Here is a 20,694-nt window from a genome sequence, read left to right on the forward strand (position 1 = left end):
TTGAAACTGGAAACTGAGTCCAGCCAAGAAAGCAACCCCCCTGACTCTGGTGTGTTGTTTCAAAATCTTGAGTAACAGCAGCAGTGGGCCTGGGTATTGACTACAGAGAGAAGTCACAAGTTAAGGAAGGACAACATTGTATTTTTATTACTTTGTATTACAAAGTTCCTGCTCCTGGTAGTTGAGAATTTGGAGAAATTCAATTAGAGAGACTATTTAACATCGTAATTTGGGAAAGTTGTGGGCTCCTGAAAGGGGGGCTGATCCCTTGGTCACCAAAGAATCCTTAGGGAGAGGGGAAAGAACTGATTCAAATACTGTGGTGAAAGATATGAGGAGAAAAAATAGTTCAAGAAAAGGAGAAAGGACAAACAGAATGCTTTTAACGTTTTTTAAAATCCACTTCAAAATACAGTGCTAAGAAGAGTGCTGACTTGTGAAAATCCAGTTTTGGAAACCTCATAGTGTACTAAAACTGCAGTGCTGTGCCTTGCTAGAGATGTAGAAATAAATGGTGCTATATTCTATCAAAGTACACTTGGGACTTCAGGACTAGTAAGCCTGTGTTAGCCTCTTGATAGGAATATATTGTTTTGTTACTAGGTGTTATTGTTCTGTGTTTTAGGTAGTTGCTTTGTTGCTAGATGGAGAAGCTGGTTTATGTTCTGTTCTTTAGCAAGGTGTGTGCCTTTCCTATATACTCAGTTTTCTGTGAAATGAGCCCAAATCTAGGGGCTGTTTTCTGATGTGAAGAAACCTAAAGAGAAATGGTTTGGCCTTTTTTTTTTTTAATAATACTTTCTTTAAGTGAGCTTTATTATAACTTTTTTTTTAAAATTAGAACTATTTTTTTTTCCTTCTTAATAATATGTTAGATATGTGGGGTTAGACAACTCTAAACAACTGTATCAGAGCATGAAAGCCATGGAAGCAGAGGGAGAGAATGCAAAACTTTATGAAGAAGGTTCAGTGGGTTTGTGTTTGTCAGGTACTTGGACCTTGAAAGCTCTCTTCTGGTCCCACCTATACTGCCTGTGTTGAGCTGCTTTCTTTGGTCTTCTGCAAGTTTGACTTTCCTAAAAGTTGCTTAAAGGATTTTTTTTTTTTTTTTCTTGAAAGGGCTTTCTTGCTTGTCTTTTGCTTTAGGTATTTGTGTCTTTGCTGTCTTTCAGAAAGCCTTATTTGCATAATTTTGGAATAAAATTTTGCACTGCAATACCAACCGAATAAAGTTTTGAGTCTGTTAGACATTCCTGACTATGTCATGCTATTTCATCTTATTGACTACTTTTAATGAATCTGCATGATATTATTTCTCTTACTGTGGCAAGGCCAGCTCTGCCTTGGCTGCCTGACCTCCACAGTGTGCATTCTGACTTCTGGAGGGGCTTCTTCTGCTACTCTTCTGCAGAAAGGGAAGAAAGCATCCCAATGAAAAAGTTCTTTGTTCACAGTGCCACTGGTACCTTCTTGTACCTCTCATGTGTAATAAGTCATCTTTTTCCTCCTGAATCCTTTTGTGCAATCTATCTATTAGTAAATGAATCCAGAGTTGCGTTGCCTTAAGGAGTATGTTGGATCTGGTACACTTTTTGGCTCAGCTGAAAGGAGGGAAAACTGCTACATGCACGGGGTGTATTCCAGACTGAGGGCATCTTTTGGTCTTGCTGCATACTTGGCCTTTCTGTCTGTGTTGGGCCGATATAGGTGTTTGTTTTCACATGACTGGGAGAGAACTCCTCTAGTTTGGGTGCCTAGAAGGTTACTGAGATATGGTAGACTGATTAACCATATTTAGTTTAGAATATTGCCAGCCTCAAGAAATGGTGTGTACATCTTAATTTCCCTCCGACAAAAGCTCTGTACAATGTATTGAAGGTCATTTGAGGATGAACTTTGTCTAATTAACAGTGAAAATAAATTCCACAGTTAGATCTCCATTAATAATGTGTAAACATTTGAATCAAAAGAGTATTAGCTTGAATGACATAACTTGTCCTATTTGGTTTAGTGTGATGAGGGAGGAGTGAGAAATCTAGATGGAAAGCACTGAAGCCAGGAGTGACTTTATCTGTTTATACCTTGAATTATGCCCAGAGGCAATAGTTGCTTACAGTATGAAGATGTTGGCATTATCATCAATTTCTGGAGGAGGTAAAAAAAACCCAACCAACCAAACAGGAAAAACAACAACCAACAAACAAACACACACCCCCCCCCCAACAAACAAAACCCCAAAGAAAACAAAAAACCCCAAACAAACAAACAAACCCCAAAACCCCAAACTCCATAACGTAAGAACCCAGCCCTCCACACCAACACCACTAGAACTCTGAGTTTAGGTTCCTGTAATTTGAATCGTTTACCAAACCTGTGTTGTGCAATGTCTGACCATGCAACATGTGTGCACTTTACTGATAGTACAGTGTGAACCATTCTTTTCATATATTACAGTTCCTAACTGTGTAACTATACACTTGCACTTCTGTAGTTATGGTAGAGCTTACCTGTAAATCAACAGCAGAATTTTGAAAACTGAATTAATGAAACGCTGTTCTTTTAATGCTGTCCTAAAATATGGTTTGAAATTTAAAATATTTTTCAAAATGACATATTTTGACAGAATGACATCCAAAGTAGGATGGGTACTGACTTAATATTCTACCAGACAGTTGCTATCAATAGCACTTCTGGGATTGAATCTTTTCACGTCGTAGGCATCATCATATTATAAACAACTAAATTCTGAGATTCAAATTTGAGTCTAATCTGAAAACAAGCATTTGGAAACCTTGAAGTATTAGTATGGCCTAAAAAGTGTGTTCAGATGACAATTCATCACACATAATGTCAAGTTTTCTACTTTAGTCCCTAGCAAAATCCTTTAAAATATAACTGCTCACAGTAAACATGCAGAAGTATATATAACTAGCTTGCTTCTAGATGAAGTGTGAGCTGTGTTGTGCGTGTAGTTCAGGATTTAAAGGGTAAAATGCCATTTTTATTCTGTCAGATATGGGGTATTTTCCAATGAGCATGGAACCAACTGTGCTGCTTTGACTGAACATGGATTCTTCATGCAGTTAGAAACCTTTCTTTTCCATAGCTAGCATGCTCATTATTTGGACTTAGTTTGAGAACAAGCAGATAACACCCCAGGACAGAGCTAATCTTTTTATTTGCTCTGGTCTGAGTCAAGGACATTCTGAGCACCCTGCTTGCAGGTGTTGAGGAAGGGGGCACAGAGATGGGTCAGAGCTTGACTGACATCCAGACTGATCAATAAGAGTATTCTAGCCCATTGGCATCATGCTTCAGATTTAAGAGTGGGGCTTCTGGTTTCTCGCCCCTTTTTCTCTTCTTCCGCTATCTTGCTCTCTCTGGGGCACAGTTGGGGGAGTACAGTCAGGACATATAGCTCAGCCTTTTGCCATCCTGCAGAGGCCTCTGGGCTTTTTTGCCTTTTCCGCCTTCTTTCTGTCTCTTAGATCAGCTCTTTGGACCACGTGTGGCTGGCTGGGACTGGCTGCTCAGTTGTGGGTGGAGTTCGTTTGGAATCGCCTTGAGTATCTTTTATTTCTATTATATATATATGTATATATATTTATATATATTTACTAGTAGTATTTTGTTATTTTATTAAACTGTGTTTATCTCAATCCAAGTTTCTCCCTTCCCTTTTGATTCTCATGGTTGCATTGCTAGCTGGGGTTAAACCACAGCAGCAACACGCTTTGGCATCACTCAGCAATGCAAGGGAGAAATCTTGACACCACCAAAAACCAGCAGCTATGTTCTCATGATTAATGGAGTCTGAGTCTGCATGCTGTACACCTTACTCAGGTAGACACAACTGCTGAACTTTTAAGTTACCACATCTGAATGGTACCAGTAACTTGGCAAACTTTGAGACTAAGAATTTATTGTTAATCATGATCTAATCTCTACAATGGCTGATTTTTCTTTCTCTTTATTTGACATTTATGATTCTAGAAAATGTTTAAAAAAAAAAAAAAGTTGAGAAGGAAAACATGAAATTAAATAATCCAATTAGTAGGAGATTTCAAATGAACAGTCATTTACTAATTTCAGTGTTGCTTATGGGCTAGTCCAGTTCATTTGTACTGCGGTGGGAGAGTTTGGACTTGTCTTCGCATTTGTGAATTACTCCTACCTCAGTACTTCAGTGTTGTACTTAGATCTACTTATTGAATTTTCATTTAAAGCACTTTGGTGCTCATGTCAAATTTGTCTAGACTGATATTACCACTGGATCTAATAGAAAGGAATAGTTAGAAGAGATCTGACAAGGAAGAAAACTGCCCCTTCCAGCAGATGTACTTGACTGTAAATGCTAATTCAGTACATATCTGTTCTTTCTTCCTCAAGAAAGGTTGTGTTTTAGTTCTCAAACACTGAGTAGAAAACTGTCCTGGTTTTGGCTGGGATAGAGTGAATTTTCTTCCTAGTAAATGGTATAGTGCTGTGTTTTGGATGTAGTATAGAACGTTGATGGTACACTTATGGTTTGGTTGTTGCTGAGCAATGTTTGTACCAAGTCAAGGACTTCTCAGCATGGAGGCTGGAGATGCACAGGAAGCTGAGAGGGGGCACAGCTGACTCAAAGTGACCAAAGGGATATTCTGTACCGTGTGACATCTTGCTCATTATATACACTAGGGAAAAGTTAGCCAGGGGACCGTTGCTCAGGAACTGGCTGGGTAACTGTTGATGTGTGGTGAGCAACTACATTGTGCATCACTTGTTTTATATATTCTTTTGTTATTATTATTACCATTGTTGTTGTTATTTCCTTTTCTGTCTTTTTAGACTGTCTTTATCCTAACCGACGAGGTTTACCTTTTTTTTTTTTTTAATGATTCTGTCCCTCATCCCACTGAGGGAGGAGTAGTGAGTGAAGGGCTGTGTGTGGTATTTAGCTGCCTGCCAGGTCAAACCACAACAAAAAAGATGTCTTTACTTACTAAAAAAAAACCTCGTGTATTTTATGTATGTGTGTAACTTAGTAGTTCTTAAAATATTATCTAGTTTTGGAGTAACTTGTGGTAACTCAGGAATATCATCATTGCATTTCAAAAATAGATGTAAATTACATCTACCTGCTAATGTAGCTAGTTAACATCCCTTTAAATAAAAAAATGTAACTGTAGAGTTGGTAGACTGCTAAATAATCTTTCTTAACAGCTACTGTCGAGTAGAAAGGATGCGAGGAGGAGGAGGAAAGTTATTCTTGAATATTTATTATTTTCTTAAAATAATCAAGTCTAAAGACTTGCTTTATTTGTACATTCAGTATGTTTCCTGTGTTGTGAATCAAAAATTTGGCATTCTCTGATTCAGTCAGATCATTTGCAGTGAAAACTATCTGCATCGAGATCTTCGAGGTACTGTTTGCTACCTGGAAAAACTCTACATAACTTATCATTTAAACTTTTCTTAAATTCCTTTGTTGGGTGAAGGCTTGTAAGTCTTCCCTTTGTTTCCAAAAGAGGTGGAGAAGCTGTAAGTCATCAAATAAATAATGCTAAAATTTTGAGGATTTTCATTGCTACCTGCACTGAGATTAGGCTTTTACCTGCGGGGTGTGTGTGTTTATATACTGGCACAAATGTTTGGTATCTAAGAACATTCTTTATTTGTAATGTCAGATATATGGCTTTATTTATTGCATTCATGCTTTGTAAATGTTGTAGAAGTAGTGAGTAGCTGTTGAGTCCATTGCTTAGAAAAGATTTTCTGTGATACATTATTCTGAAATATTTTAATTTATAATTCTATCGATTACTGTTTCACATAGTTTCTTTTTTCCTCTTTTCATATAATGCCTTTCTTCAGTTTATCTTGTGCTGAAAGAAGGCTTAGATTAAAAGTCTTTCCTTTAAGACTTTATTTCTATGAAGCAGTTTGTTTATTTCTCGTGCAAGGTGCATGTAAAGGATACTCCTGCAGTTATGACAAACAGAACCATTTTGTACGTGACCTTGTCTAGCACAAATGACTTGGTCACAAGAGAGTGTAAGCTTATTTTCAGAAGTACAACAAACAAGAACTGGGAATATTTGGTAACTGTTTTGTAATCATCTTAGTTTCTTAAGCCTATCTTGAACCTCTCTCAGACTTGGTCACAGGCTTCTTTTTGTATTTTAGACGTATTTCACAGTTTAACAAATCTCTTAATACTCTGTGATAATGAAAAAATCTAGAAATGTTAAGTGTTAGTTTGACGTAAATGGTTTCCAGCAACTATGAAGCCACAATCATCTTAGTTGCTGCTAGACTCACTCCCTAACAGCAGGTTTCAAATATGAATGACGTGTACTAGTACAGACCTCTCTTATTGCTGAGGACGTATAGAATGAAGAAGTTAACTTTCCGGGTTACTGTTAATAGAAAAACACTCATAATAGTGAACCCAAAATTCAGAAAAGCAAGTCTGCATGTTGTCAGACAGCTAGACTTCTCTTTCCCAATAACTATATGGTTTTATATACTCCATTTAACTGGTGACTTTTTTTTGATTTGCTAAGGTTGCTGTTTCACTTTTAATACTTACTCTCCATAACTGCAATAGAAATCTAGTAAAACTGATGATGGCTTTTATAAATATTTGCATGTTCTACAACATTTATGCTTCTCTCCACTAATTTTAAAAAACATTTTAATCTTATTCCAAGCTTTTGTACCTTTGATGAACCAAAATACCAAAGTCTATATAACAGATAGTACTGATGTAAAAATTGCCAAGTTTGACAAAACAAGTTTGGCTGATTTCTTAGGAGAAGGAGATCTCGGAAAGATCTTTTGTCAGTAACAGAAATGAAAGCTGCAGAATTGGAGTCGGAACCAGTTTATTCCATCTCTGTACTGTGCATTCATTTGTCTTTAGTATCAAAAACTATTAACACTTTTTTCCCCCCACACAGGGAGGCAATAATGCAGGGCATACAGTTGTTGTGGATTCTGTGGAGTATGACTTTCATCTTCTGCCAAGTGGGATCATCAATCCAAAAGTCACTGCATTCATTGGTAAGTGTGACATCTCTGAAAAAATAGACAATTCTATAGTTACAGACTTATGACATATTAAAATAACAAACTATATCTGAGGACATACAGGATCAGGATTTTTCTTCCTCAGATTTTCATAGGCCTGACCTGCTCTACTGTCTTCTTAAAATTGTCTTAATTCTGAAGTTTGGGTTATAGAGGCATCTTTTATTGTCTTGGATAGTTCATCTTTGTATCTGCCCTATTGATTCAAACACCTAGCTGCCCAGCATATCTTCATTCTCCCATTCCCTCTTATTTTCACCACCAGTTATTTCTTTTCTTATCAGAATTCCTCCTGTTTTAATGTTCAGCCTGCTAAGTAACTACCAGTACCTTTTGAAACATAGATTTTTTTTTTTTTTTCCTCCTATTTCCACTGGATTGTGAAATGAATGCTGACTGCAAAAGACTTCTGCACCATATAGTTCTCACCAAGAAGTCCTCAGGAGAGAACATTAGAAGGTTTAGGGCAGTGGCAGTATTGTGTGATGTCAGGATCAATGATGTGTTTGCTTCCTGAAAGGGGATTTAGATTGTCCTGTCCATTGTCTCTACAAGATTGCTTAACCCCTTCCTTCTCATGAAATCCTGTTTCCAATCCTATGTTTTATTTTTTTTTTTCTCTTTGGATTGCTTATGGGACCAACCTACTTAATAATGCTGTGTAGCCTTTAAAATTTCCTTTGAAGCATGAAAGTAAATTTAAAACAGGTCTGCACAGTGTTGTAGCTATGCATGTGCTTGTGCACTGTTTCACAAATCAGGTCAGTCTCTGGGTCACTAAAGGCCATGACCTATCAGCACTTCAGTCCTGCTTTTTTGATATTCAGAACTCCTGTCCCTTACATTCTGTACTTCTCCAAATCAGGACTCTTGTTGCTATGCTCTTCCCGTCACTTCTTCCTGCAAATCGCATTGCTTTGAGCCTGTAGTCTTGTCTCTCAGCTTGGTACATGTGCGAAGAGTAAGTGGTCCTTGGCCGTTCGCTAAACAGCATAGTGCCTAAAGAGCCTCTGACACTAGTTACTTGCCTCATAAACAGTGCTTGCTGAATTCTTGGGTCCAACTTGTAGTGACTGTATGCTCGTGGTCAGCATTAACTCTTTACTTGATGGGAACTGGTGGTTAAATGCCTCTTTTCAATTGTTATTTTGTGACTTGATAGTGGGATAATCTGTAATCACCTTGCCTTGCCTAACACTTCTGCAGAAATTGAGCTGGTAGATATGGAAATAGATTCCCCATGGTGAAGGGAAGGTTGAGATGTTAACTGTTTATAGTTTTGAGGGCTGTGGCAGATGATACTCCTTTTCTTCTATTTTGATGTATTACTGTATTATATTTCTTTAAAAGGTTATTGCTGGTAAACAGTAAGAAAAGAATGCTCACTTGCCATGTTTTGTTTGGTGGACTCAAGGTTGAGTAGCAAAGACCCTATCCTTTAAAAATACAGTACACAGGAGAGAGCTTTTTACAAGTCCTCTTGTATCTGCCATGTCTTGGTCTTGTCTGTTTTGAAGTTTGTTCCAGCTTCTTCTAGGTCTGCCTTGTGTTTAAAATCTCTTTTGGAAAAAAAAAATAATCTGACGTAGGATTCCATTGAAAGGGCTTATAGCTTCAAAAAAAAAAAAAACAAAACCAAGGGCAAGGGCAAAATGACTGGATTATTATAATAGATTATTAGTATTGATTAGGACTGTACCATGAAGATTATAGTGAAGAAGTCTTATATACTTTGTATTTTGGTGTTTAGAATGCTTTTATCTGTGTGAAATCAGGTGATATGCAAATAGTTTCAAATGGCAAGTCCCTTCATTCTTTAGCGAGATGTTATCATACTGATAGCTTTGGATCTACTGGCTTGTATAACCTTAACATGTTTCAGTTTTGCAATATGGAAGTGCCCCTTAAGATTCAGTGATGCTGGTTAATTGTATGAGCTGGTAATTTCTTTCTGAGCAATGTGACAGCTGTAGGAGAGCGAGTTTGCTTTTGATAGGGCTTTTTCCTCTGTTATTTTTTGATAGGCTGTTAACAATACCAACTCTATATACATAATATTGTGTCTGTTTACAGCAGAAGAGGCGCCTGAGGGGATGCTAGTGTTTATAATGAGGATAGAAATGTGCTAAGCTTTTAGAAAACAATAGGTTTATTAAAATGAAGAGAGAAGTTAATTTTAGTTAATTTTAGTTATGAAGAAGAGGAAGTTACATTCCGGTCTGTCCCACAATGCTGTTACTGTTTCTCCTGATCTAAATTTGAAGTTTGAGTTTGTTAAAAAGGTTCCGTGTGTGTAGTTAGAAACACATCCTTTAGGTGTAAATCAGTCTCTTACAGAGGAATTCCTGAGAATAAAAATTGTAACGTCTTGAAAGTTTAAAAACTTAAATAAAATACTCTGCATAAAAAAAACATGAAGTGTCTTTGAATTGTTTGGAATATTTTTTTTCCATGATCAACATAATTAATTGAATTTTGTGTAATGGTTTTCTTTAGGAAATGGTGTTGTAATTCATTTGCCAGGACTCTTTGAAGAAGCTGAAAAAAACTTGAAGAAAGGAAAAGGTGAGTAGATTGTAAGATACTACTCTTAAAATAGTTTGTGGGGCCCTCCTCAAAAGATTCAGATGGAGGATGCCTCTTCAGAAGTTAGATACAATGTGTTTTCCAGAATTCGATTTCACTGCTAGGTTCTGACAGGAGTCTCACTAGAAGTCCCAGGGCCCTCAAGAGAAGACAGACATAGGGAGTCTAAATATGTATTATCTGCAGACATTTTTCTTTGCTTCAAGCAGTGGATTTAAGAAGTGAAACAACTTATTAAATTGTGTTGGCTATTAATAGTCATTTTACCTGTTATGGTATTACTGTACAGTTTGATGATATGTGTTAGTGTAAACAAATGCTGTGGTAATCACTTCTTGATTCAGAACTCAGTTTTTGGATACTTTGTGTTTATGGCCATGCCTGGCAGCAGTCTACTGTAAGTGAGGTAAATCTATTAGATTATTCAAAACTAAAAAGCTACTAATTGATTGCCAAAGCTTCCTCAGAATAAGCCTGAGTTTCTCAGCTTTATAGGCTGATGCCAAGTTTTAATTATGAAAATCTCTCTTCTTTTTCTCTGAAACGTGATTGCTCAATCTTTAAATAGATTGACTGAAGACTAAACATGGGAAGTATTTATCCTTTATACGTCAGAATACAAAAATGCTATAAATGCTATGCAAAACATAATTTGAACATAATTTTGTCTTTTAAGGGCTAGAAGGCTGGGAAAAAAGACTAATAATTTCTGACAGAGCTCATATTGGTAAGTTTCTGTTTGTGTTGGTGGGTTTTGGTGGTGTGAGGTTTTTTTGTGTATGTGTGGGTTTTTTGTATTTTTTGTGTGTTTGTTTTGTTTGTTTTTTAAATCCTTGTTTTCTCTAAACTTTCCCTGACAGTAGAAGTGTGGCAATTTTTAGCCATAGCTTTATATAGGTATGTACTTTTCTTTGGATTAAATTTCCATATGCTGCTCTGGTTTATTGAAAAACCTAGGAAAAAAAAGGTTCACCACTCAGGACCCTCCCAGGTTTATATTCTACTAACTCTTTAATCCTGTTGTGTAAACATAAGCAAGTCAGGAAAGCAGGTTGTCTTTCCAAGCCAAAGATCAGAGGTGCAGAGCAGTCAAAAAGCAGTTCAGAAGTTAAATTGACTGAAGGATTCATTTCCCCCTTTGGTGTAAAAGCAGTGTTGCTTATAGCAATTTTTCTGCTGGGAAACCACGTGACTGGGCGTGACTTTCAACTAACAGGCTCCCTACCGAGTGAATTACCACATAGCTCAGAAAGGAGACTTTATGGGACAGGCTCTGCAGGACTGGAGAGGATGGCTGCTCCTCGCAGGGAGCTCATCAGTCCAGGGTTGATTCCAGCCTCTGTTCCTGGCAGCCTGGAGTTCAGAGCCTGGAGTAAAATAGTGCTTAGAGTCCATACCACCAAGACAGAGCTTCAGAGGCTCTTCCTGTATCACTTAGAGGACGTCTTTATTATATAAATTCATCTTGTAAATTAGATCTTTAGATATTGTAATGTAATAGTTATGTAACTGCATGTACTAGGAAATGGGCTTATTGCTGCTCTGGTAGTCATCTTCTGAAGATGAAAGCCTTTTAGGTCGTTATCAGGTAAAAGCTTGTAACACAAGAAAAAAGTGTGGTTTTTGTTTTTTAACCTATCTGAAGTGAGTGAACGTGTTATTTCAGAACAAATATGTCTTTAAGGTAACTAGTGAGTTTGAAATAGTTGAGTAACTTCTTATGTTACTAAAATCCTTTCTGAGAGCAGAATCACTGTAGGTGAATTATTTGGAAATGACTAAATTATTAGAAAAACTCTCCTGCAGTGGTTACGTTGCAATGGTAATACTGTGAAGTTTTCGTAGCTAAACAGGTCCTGAGTAAAAAGGACCAGTTATTGACTGTCACTCATAATCAAATGAACCTTCAGAATGCTTTTGTTTAGGAAGTTTGTTGCCTGTCTGGAGAACTGTTGCAATGATAAATATGACTTCTCTAAAATGGGTGTTGGCAATCTGTGAATGATTAGTCTGTAAGAAAAGATCTATCAAAAATAGGTTCAAGTTGCTGGAGATAATCTAACCTTTTAAACTATGGGGATGTGTGGAAATAAACACAAAAATAAATTGGTAAGGCAAACAAAGAAAACCGCTCTTGTTCTAGAGAGACTAGCATATTTATTAAAGCAGACAGTTTCTTACAAGTTTTCAGTCTTTCCTGTGTAATGTGTACATTAGCTGTTTAACTTTCAGGAGGTAGTATTTAAGAAAAGTAATTTCAGCAGTATGATAATTTTTACTATAACCTGTTTTCCAGGATTTTTTTCACCTGCATGTTTTCTTTTTTGTCCATACGTTCTTTTGGGCCACTATGAAGCTGATATGGCTTAGTTATTCTGTGGGAGGTGTCTACACAGTCTGCAAGTATTCTACAAAATAAATACATAAAAATCTCTCAAAAACCTCCGAACTTTTCCTTGTGAAAAGATGTAACTTTTAAAAGAGGAGAAAAAACTTGTCATTTTTGTTTTCCACATTGATAAACAGGATTAGAGTTGGTTTGAAGAAATTGTTCCTGATGTAGTAATTTGTTTCACACAGATTTTCTATTGAAATTACTTTTTTTTCCTTAGTATTTGATTTCCACCAAGCTGCTGATGGCATTCAAGAACAGCAGAGGCAAGAGCAAGCGGGAAAGAAGTAGGTAGTTTTATTTTGTCAAACATAGGATGACTTAGTACAAACATATGACTTAATACATTGGCTTTCTGTTATTGCTTGTCATCAAGTTTAAAAAAGTATTAATTATCCTTGTAACTCTTGAATGTGGAGAATGCAGGGATAATTTCTTAAATTTCTGTCCTCCAGTGACTAGCAAAAGATTATATTCTTAACGAAAGGGTTGTGTCTTGATGTTTTGCCTTATGAAAAGTTCCTAGTTCCTAAGCTGCTTTATAAAAAGAGTTCCTCTTTCCTCATGTTTTAATTGTTTACTGTAGGTATTCGTTTCTGTAAGAATATATTTGTTTAAGAACATCGAAGGACACCCTTGTCATCTTGAAATATCTGAAAGGTCTGATGTGACTACTTTGGTATCTCACCATGCTTCATTGTTAGAAGTGCATGTAAATGTTCACATTATCTACTACATGCTGCTATGGACTTTCTGAAGCTTTTGAGACTTTTATAAACTAGCTGCTGTGTTTCCAACTTGTGATTTCCAAGAAGCTCGCTAGTTGATGGGGAAGAAGCTGCAAGAATTAGCTGTGACATGTCTACAACTGGAATGTAATGCAGCACTGTAGACTTCTGAGATACCAGTAAACTTAATCTCTCTTCTTGGAAGTTTGCCTGTATAGATGAAAAGTAATTCAGTCTTCCTTACAGAGACCTGTAAAAGGTCTCATCCATGACAGTAATCTTTAAGAGAGTGGCTGATCTGGGCATGTCTTGCTTCACACAGGTTGCTGTTGAGTGATAGCTTGTCAGTTATTCTTACACTGATTGTGCTGTCTTGTTACCAGTTATTTTAGGAATTAAAAAGTAAACAGTAAGATCATACATAAATATATGGAACAATATACATTTTTTTAATGAGCCAGTATAAGTATAACAGCTATTCTTGAATGTTTATGGAGCGCAAGCTAAAATTGCTATATGACAATATTTGCAATTAAAAACCACTGCCAGTCATGTACTACTTGTGAGAAGCAACCACTTCATTTGTATTCAAGATCGTAAAGGAAAGCCCAATGAAGAAATAACCAATTTTCTCAATTTTTTAAATGGAAGCCAACTCCTTTTTAAAAAAACTCTCTGTGGAGAATATGAACTGGGACGGAGGCTAGAGTCAGTTAGTTACGCCATAGTGTCCTGGTCTGGTTAAATGATACTGTGTGATGCAGAGTTGATTAGAATGTCTTTTCTGACTGGAGGCAAAACGTCTCCCTCCCTGATATTACCAAGTATTGAGCCTAATTGGAAGAATTTTCTTTTTCCAATTTTTTTTTTTTTTTTTAATCTACTCCAAACTACTAACGACCTAACTAAAATGAATTATGTATTGGTTATGAACTGAACATATCAACTGATATCCTTTAACACAAAGTCTAGATATGACCTGGACCTTCTACCTGAAATGGAGTCTGTCTTGAACTGACTTCAAGGCAGTTTGAAGAAACCTGTGCCACTCTGCGTATGCATCTTGAAGATAAGCCTTTGTGTGTCTGCTCAGGGAAAAGCAAAAAACCCCACTAAACAAGCAACAGAAACCCATGCAACAACAACAAAAACCCAAACAAACAAAAAAGACTCCAAAGAGTTAAAACTAAGTGCAAAACTAAGCTTCTGAAAATGCTGTAAACCTGTTCACTTCACCTTAAAAAATTACTTAATCTTTTAAGCGTGATGGGGAACGTGTTTGATAATCTGCCTATGATGAATGCAGTTTGGCTTCAGTTTGATAGCTATGTAGCAAGACTCTGGCAGAAGACACTTTCTGAACTAACTGTACTTCTCTGACAGTAAAATCATAGAATGTCCTGAGTTGGAAGGGACCCACAAGGATCTTCCAGTCAAACTCATGTCCCTGCGTAGGACAACCCCACAGTTCTCACCATGTGTCTGAGGGAGTTGTCCAGTCTCTTCTTAAACACTGTCAGGCTTGGGGCTGTGACACCTCCCTGGGGAGCCTGTTCCAGTGCTCCACCACCCTCTGGGGGAAGAAACTTTTCCTAATGCCCAACCTAAGCCTCCCCTGACACATCTTCCTGCCATTCCCTTGTGTCCTATCACTGGTTGCCAGAGAGAAGAGATCAGAAAAATCAAGTTGTATCTTATGATATCACTGAATTAAGCTGAAAAAGGCTTTTCAGACAGAATAGGTAGGTAAGGTTAAGAAAAAGAATTCAGGTTTTCTGAATCAGCTATAGTGGAAAATCTGTTCCTTAACCCTTTCTAACTAATGCTGTTTTGAGTATCATTGCCACTCTTGGATGCTCAGCAGTGTTTACTGTTTTCCTGGCTCCAACTGAGGCATTTAGAATCAAATTAAATATTTCTTACATACAAACTTGAAATCCATACTGTTTGTGCTGTTGCTTTATAGAGGACTCTCGCTCTTCAGGACAGTTTTTTAGGAAGGTGTTTAGTTAGTTGCAGTTCATAGTGCTGAAGGATGTTGTCTTGGCATTCAGGTCCTTAACTATAGAAGTTGGGAATTGTGTACAAATAAACACGTAACAGTTCGCTAAATTATGAAAAGATACTAGTTTAAAAACAGAAGTTTGTAGAAGATTACTATGTTCATGTCTACAAACAGTGATATTCTGAAACAAAGTTGCATGCTAAAAGTACCTCATGTTTTAAGTGCTTAAAACAAGGTTCTAAATGCTTGCAATTAATAGCATTTCATTATATGCTAAGGCTGTGTTAGTTTTAAAGAAAAATCACCTCAATTTTATATCAAGAATAACTCCTGTTATTATCTTTTGAAAGTTTGGGAACAACCAAAAAAGGAATTGGACCAGTGTATTCTTCAAAAGCATCTCGAAGTGGACTCAGAATGTGTGATCTTGTCTCTGATTTTGATGACTTTTCTGAGAGGTAATTTCTGTATTTTAATGCACAGTTGTAAGCATCGTTTTCAGTTTCTGGGCAGTACCCTATGTAAACAATTATTAATACATCTGTTGCTGTTACTTTTAAAAATCAATTTTTTTATTTAAATAGGAAAAGTATTTTATTTTCAATTTTATTAAATTATCTATTTATAAATATTAAAACATTTTATTGTTTAAATTGTTTAATTACCAAATAACTGCAGATACGTAACCAGTAAAAACTTGAGATTGGTGGGAGCATGAGGAGGAAAACAAACAAGCAAAAATCTTAGTGAAGCATTTCTGTCTTTTAGGTTCAAAGTGTTAGCCAATCAGTACAAAGCAATATATCCTACCTTAGAGATAGATATTGAAGGGGAATTGGAAAAGCTAAAGGTAAGCTTCCTTTTGTCTGCTAAATGATACAATCATTGTGTGCAGTTACTGAGATGTAAATCTCTTGGCAACTGATGCTTATGCTTGTGTGAAGAGTTAAAACATAATCCATATAATGGGAAAGTGGTATGTATCAATTTTAAAGAGTCTGCCATCATCTTTAAAGACCATTTTGATCCCACTTTATGCAGCACTTCAAAACTTGGTTTCAAGAAACATAATGTAAACTTTAAGGAGAAGGCTTGTATAGTGAGAATTATTTTTGACTTCCACTTGCTCAAACATACTGGCTAGGAGAAAAAAAAAAACAAGATTTTAGTTTGGGAAGGTATATTTCACTGTAAAGCAGAATATTAATTCCTTATGTCAGAAACTTAAGAACTGAAGTAAATTATTATTCTAAGTAATAAGCCTTAAGGAAAAAAATACCGCCTAACAACATAGAAAAATGTTAGTTGATAGCAGCACAACTAATGAAGCCAAATTGCCAGCAAACTAGTCTTTGTGGTTAATTACGAATTCTCATCTGATGTTTTCCCTGCAATTTGGACAGTTGTGAGATTTCTCTTATGCTTAATAGTGCAGTTTTTTGTGGTGCACCCAGGTTCTTATTTGAAAAAATTCTCAGGTGTCTTACCCTTACCCAGTCTTTTTGTTCATGCATTTTGCAGAAACTTAATTCTATGAGATTTTTTTTAACCCCTTAGAAAACTTCCAACAAAATTTGCCAAATTGTTGAAAACCATTGAGGTATGTGTGGAACAGGGGAGGGCATGCACTGTTACATGTTTAATTCTCTCAGAAAACCAAGGCAAAGAAATCATCCTCCTTTTGTCTTCAGTTGCCACTAAACTCAGTTTACCAGCTCTAGAATGGAGTATCTGGGAATTCTTAGCACTTCCGTTTGTCTTGCTTTAAGTAATGTTACACATGCTGAGTTGTAGCATTTTTATCAATACATAGACCTAAAAATCAGTTACAACTGAGTGTTTTGTAATGCTTTGTAGTTTATTTAATACACGTTAGGATTACAGAATATCTGAAACACATTGTTAGAGTGGAAACATAATATGTATTTGTTGCTTGACGAAAATTACCTGCGCTTAATGTTTGTTTTATGCCAATGCACTTCATTAAATTCTGAAAGACAATGTGTTATATTTCATGTGAAGTGAATCGTTAGAATGAGACTTTCTGTGTTCTCATGGAGAAAAAGACTGCATACCAAGTGTTCATCTGAACATTTCTGACTTCTTACATCTAGCTATTCACTGGCATTCAGGCACTTGACCCTTAATTCCAATAAATAACCTTTAGTTTACTTACAAACTTAGCTGTATATATATCACAAATAAATGCTGCTTTACAATTGTGTGCACTTGTTGGCTTCAGATGGCCAGAAGTAAAACTCCCCACCTGCTGGTTTGGGGGAGAAATTTTGAATACTTGGAAATGAAATACTGAATATAGTAAATTATTGAGATTATCCTCAAACTTGTATATTTCGAGAGCATTTCAAAAGTATGGATTCTATTTCTTTTTTCTTCCTTTTTTTCCTCTTTTTTTCTCGCTTTCCTCTTAGGAAAAGCATACATGCCTATTGTGTACATCTGAGTCTAATGTTCTTCCTTCCTTTGTTCACATATTATGGCATATTTAGCATTTCTTTCTTTGCTTTTCAAAATTGATAAGAGCAGTGTTATGAGGGAGCAATAGCACTTATGCTCTGGCTGGCTTTATTATAATGAAATTATACTATACAATAGTCTTTTGTATTATTCAGGGCTACATGGAAAAAATAAAACCAATGGTAAGGGATGGTGTTTATTTCATGTATGAGGCTTTACATGGACCACCAAAGAAGATCTTAGTAGAAGGTGCAAATGCAGCACTGCTGGACATAGATTTTGGTAGGTATAACCTTTTTGAGACACACAATGCTATATACTTACGTTGTGAAAGAGGAACACCAAGTATAAACTCTTCTATGCTTAGCTGTTCTTATGGCATAAGTGTTTTGTATTTTGGAAGAACAGTGCTATCTATGACTAGCAAATTAAAGGGCAGGAGGGAAGTTTTTAATTAAATTCTTTCAAAAAGCTTTAGACTCTCCCAAGATTATTTGAATGACAGTAGAGATCAGGTGACCTTTCTTTAATAAAGTGTAGCTATTACTTCAGTGTCTATAAATTTCGTTTGAAATAATTCACAGTTGTGTGCATCTATGGAAAACAATTGAGAAGAAAAATGGAAAGCTTTGAGAGGCAAAGTATATGTGCAAAACATTTGTCAACTTTGAAGAATCAGCTTGCATCAGCACTAATGAACTAGACTATGTTCCAGGAGTCTCTTTTTTTGTCTCTTTAATTGTGGAAATAATTTTTAAAATTTGATTATGTAAGCAAAATTTTTCTTTCCAGAATTATCCATTTCTCTGCAATTTCTTATCCTTATAATGTGTTGATCAGTTTGTAGAGCTTGTATTTTATTTTTTTCTCCAAAAATGAAAATGGTAAACCTGTGTTTTCTAGCCTTTTAATAGCATTTTCTTAAGAATCGCCTTTCAAAATTTCACATTCAGTTAGTGAGTGTATTTTAGATAAGATAGCAAGGCATGGTTTTCTGATCTTGTTCCAATTTTTGACTTGTATGATCATTCAGAATTGTTACGTAGTCAGCCTTTGCCTGTCAACTGTACCAGTTGAAGTAGTAAGATTTCTACCTTTTTCCAGAAGAAGGAAGGATCAGACAATGTACATACAAAGCTAAGAGCTCATTAAATATGTTCTTGACTGCAAAATACATTTATAATGTGTTTTGATTTTTAGCATTGTAAAACGTAGGTTAGTGCAATGCAAGTGCTATTCCTCACCAGATTAGATCTTGGTTTTTTGCAATGGTTTAAAACCAGTGTTTTAATATATACATATATATATATTTTTTTTTTTTAATAGGCACATATCCTTTTGTGACTTCATCAAACTGCACAGTTGGAGGCGTGTGTACAGGTCTGGGCATGCCGCCGCAGAATGTTGGGGAAGTGTACGGAGTTGTGAAAGCATATACAACGAGAGTTGGAATTGGTGCCTTTCCTACAGAACAAAACAATGTGAGTATGATCAGCCCTGGATGTGACATGTAACTCGGTGAAATAACTTGGTGTGTCTGTCTTACATTAAATCAGGGTTAGTGGTTAAATGCAAGTAGGTGATGGTGTGTTTGGATATTTTATTCTTCTGATTCTAGACTGAGTTTACAAGACTGCCAAGTCTGATTGTCAGTTTCTCAGACCTTCCTATGGGATAGAAGGCTAGAGCAGGAACAGATTTTGAGAGATTTGCTCAAATAGTGTTCTCTTGAATTAGAAATAGCATTTTGTTTTTCTGTTTTCATCCCAATGGACAACTTTGTGAAAAATTGGGGGAAGAACTTTTAAGGTAGTTTACAGTATTGTAAAATGTTAAGTATAGACCTGCATCATAGATTGCAATTTTTTTTTTTAAAGGCTTGTGTAATAGTATTACTCTTTGTTAGGAAATTGGAGAATTGCTGCAAATGAGAGGTAAAGAGTTTGGTGTTACCACCGGTAGAAAGAGAAGATGTGGCTGGCTGGACCTTGTGTTACTCCGATATGCCTACATGATTAACGGATTTACTGCGTGAGTTATTTTGACAGCTTTGCTGGCAACTTGACATAAAATCATGAAATGCTACAGATTACTGTAAATTGTACATATACTAGTTAGTAACATTCAGACTGTTATAATTCATTTGTTGATTGTTTTGATATTTCAATAAATTAACTAATTTTTCCTAGTATTAAATGTTTTTATATTGGACATTTTCATATTTGTAAATTTTTCTTTGCTTGTAACACATTATTTCTCATTTTAAATTATTCAAAAAGCACTTGCTTATCTTAGTACTTGGTGCTTCAAGCTACCCCAACCTCTGCCATCCCCCTGAACACAAACCAAATCAAGTGCATTACGAGCGTCTTAAAACCTGATACAGTTTTTGGAGTTTTGTTTCGTTAGTTTGTTTTCAAAATAAGAGAAATGGGAACCCATCCATATCTTCAGCAGTATGTGTAAACATAGAAAATTTGAATATGACTTTGGGATTTTAATTAAAATGAAAAATGGGTGTCTGAAACAAAGCTGATATAAAATTTTTAGTAGATCAAACTGTGTAAATGCATGCTTTACTTCTATTTTCCTATTTTTCTTGTCCTTTGTTTTTTACTTAAAATACCTGCAGCCAAGTATTTACAGACCCAGTGTTTCATTATTTTGCTGCCTTGACTGTTGAACAGGAACATTTGGATTAGGTCAGGAACAGCCAACAACAGGCATCATGCTATGAAACCATCTCAAAGGAATGGTCATAAAGTACCTTGGCAGCACCCTGATCACTTAAAATTGTAACACTTAAAGCCATAAACCAGACGCCTTGATTAGGCAATACCTGCTCTTTGGGTTTTGCCATTTTCTTATAGTAGTACATCTAAGTATGCACCAAAAAGGCACTTTAAGTTGTCTCTTTTTTTAAGTAGCAGCAGATAAATAGATGAGTGCCATACAAACTATTTGTCTAAGGAAAGACAATTGCAATGTGCAGGAATTTTTTTTCTTTTGATATTTTTACAGTGTGATGAGAGTTGAGAGTTGTTGAACTTGTTTAATCAAAGTAATGTTTCTTTATAGATTGGCGCTTACCAAATTGGACATCTTGGATGTATTTCCAGAAATCAAAGTTGGTGTTGCATACAAACTAGATGGTGAAATCATACCTCATTTTCCTGGTAAGACTGCTTGTTTAACAATTGTGGATTTTGGTGAAATGTAACCTGATACTTAAATATTTGCATTTGACTTTTACTTTTAAAATTTGTGACAGGAATGTGTTACTTCAGCATTAAGCCATTGATGTCTTCCCAGATGCATAAGACACCCTGTGCCACACCTGTACCCGCACCCTGACAAATACTGTCATTTGTCTACTAGAAAGACACAAAGTGCTATATAAAGCTTCTTAAATGTAAATGTTGTTACTGATC

The 20,694-nt window shown here is 36.0% G+C and overlaps 1 protein-coding gene across 1 annotated transcript in view; it reads left to right on the forward strand.

Moving 5' to 3' along the window:
• ADSS2 (adenylosuccinate synthase 2) overlaps positions 1-20,694 on the forward strand; it is a 37,011-nt gene that overhangs the window by 10,104 nt on the left and 6,213 nt on the right. Inside the window, exons 2-11 of the mRNA XM_065834826.2 lie at positions 6,945-7,047; positions 9,571-9,639; positions 10,337-10,387; positions 12,273-12,339; positions 15,136-15,243; positions 15,554-15,635; positions 17,419-17,545; positions 18,590-18,744; positions 19,170-19,294; positions 20,342-20,439. Coding sequence (XP_065690898.1) covers positions 6,945-7,047; positions 9,571-9,639; positions 10,337-10,387; positions 12,273-12,339; positions 15,136-15,243; positions 15,554-15,635; positions 17,419-17,545; positions 18,590-18,744; positions 19,170-19,294; positions 20,342-20,439 — 985 coding nt within the window. The remainder of the gene's footprint in view (positions 1-6,944; positions 7,048-9,570; positions 9,640-10,336; positions 10,388-12,272; positions 12,340-15,135; positions 15,244-15,553; positions 15,636-17,418; positions 17,546-18,589; positions 18,745-19,169; positions 19,295-20,341; positions 20,440-20,694) is intronic.

The sequence above is a fragment of the Patagioenas fasciata genome, chromosome 3, assembly GCF_037038585.1.
Source record: "Patagioenas fasciata isolate bPatFas1 chromosome 3, bPatFas1.hap1, whole genome shotgun sequence".
NCBI classification, from domain to species: domain Eukaryota; kingdom Metazoa; phylum Chordata; class Aves; order Columbiformes; family Columbidae; genus Patagioenas; species Patagioenas fasciata.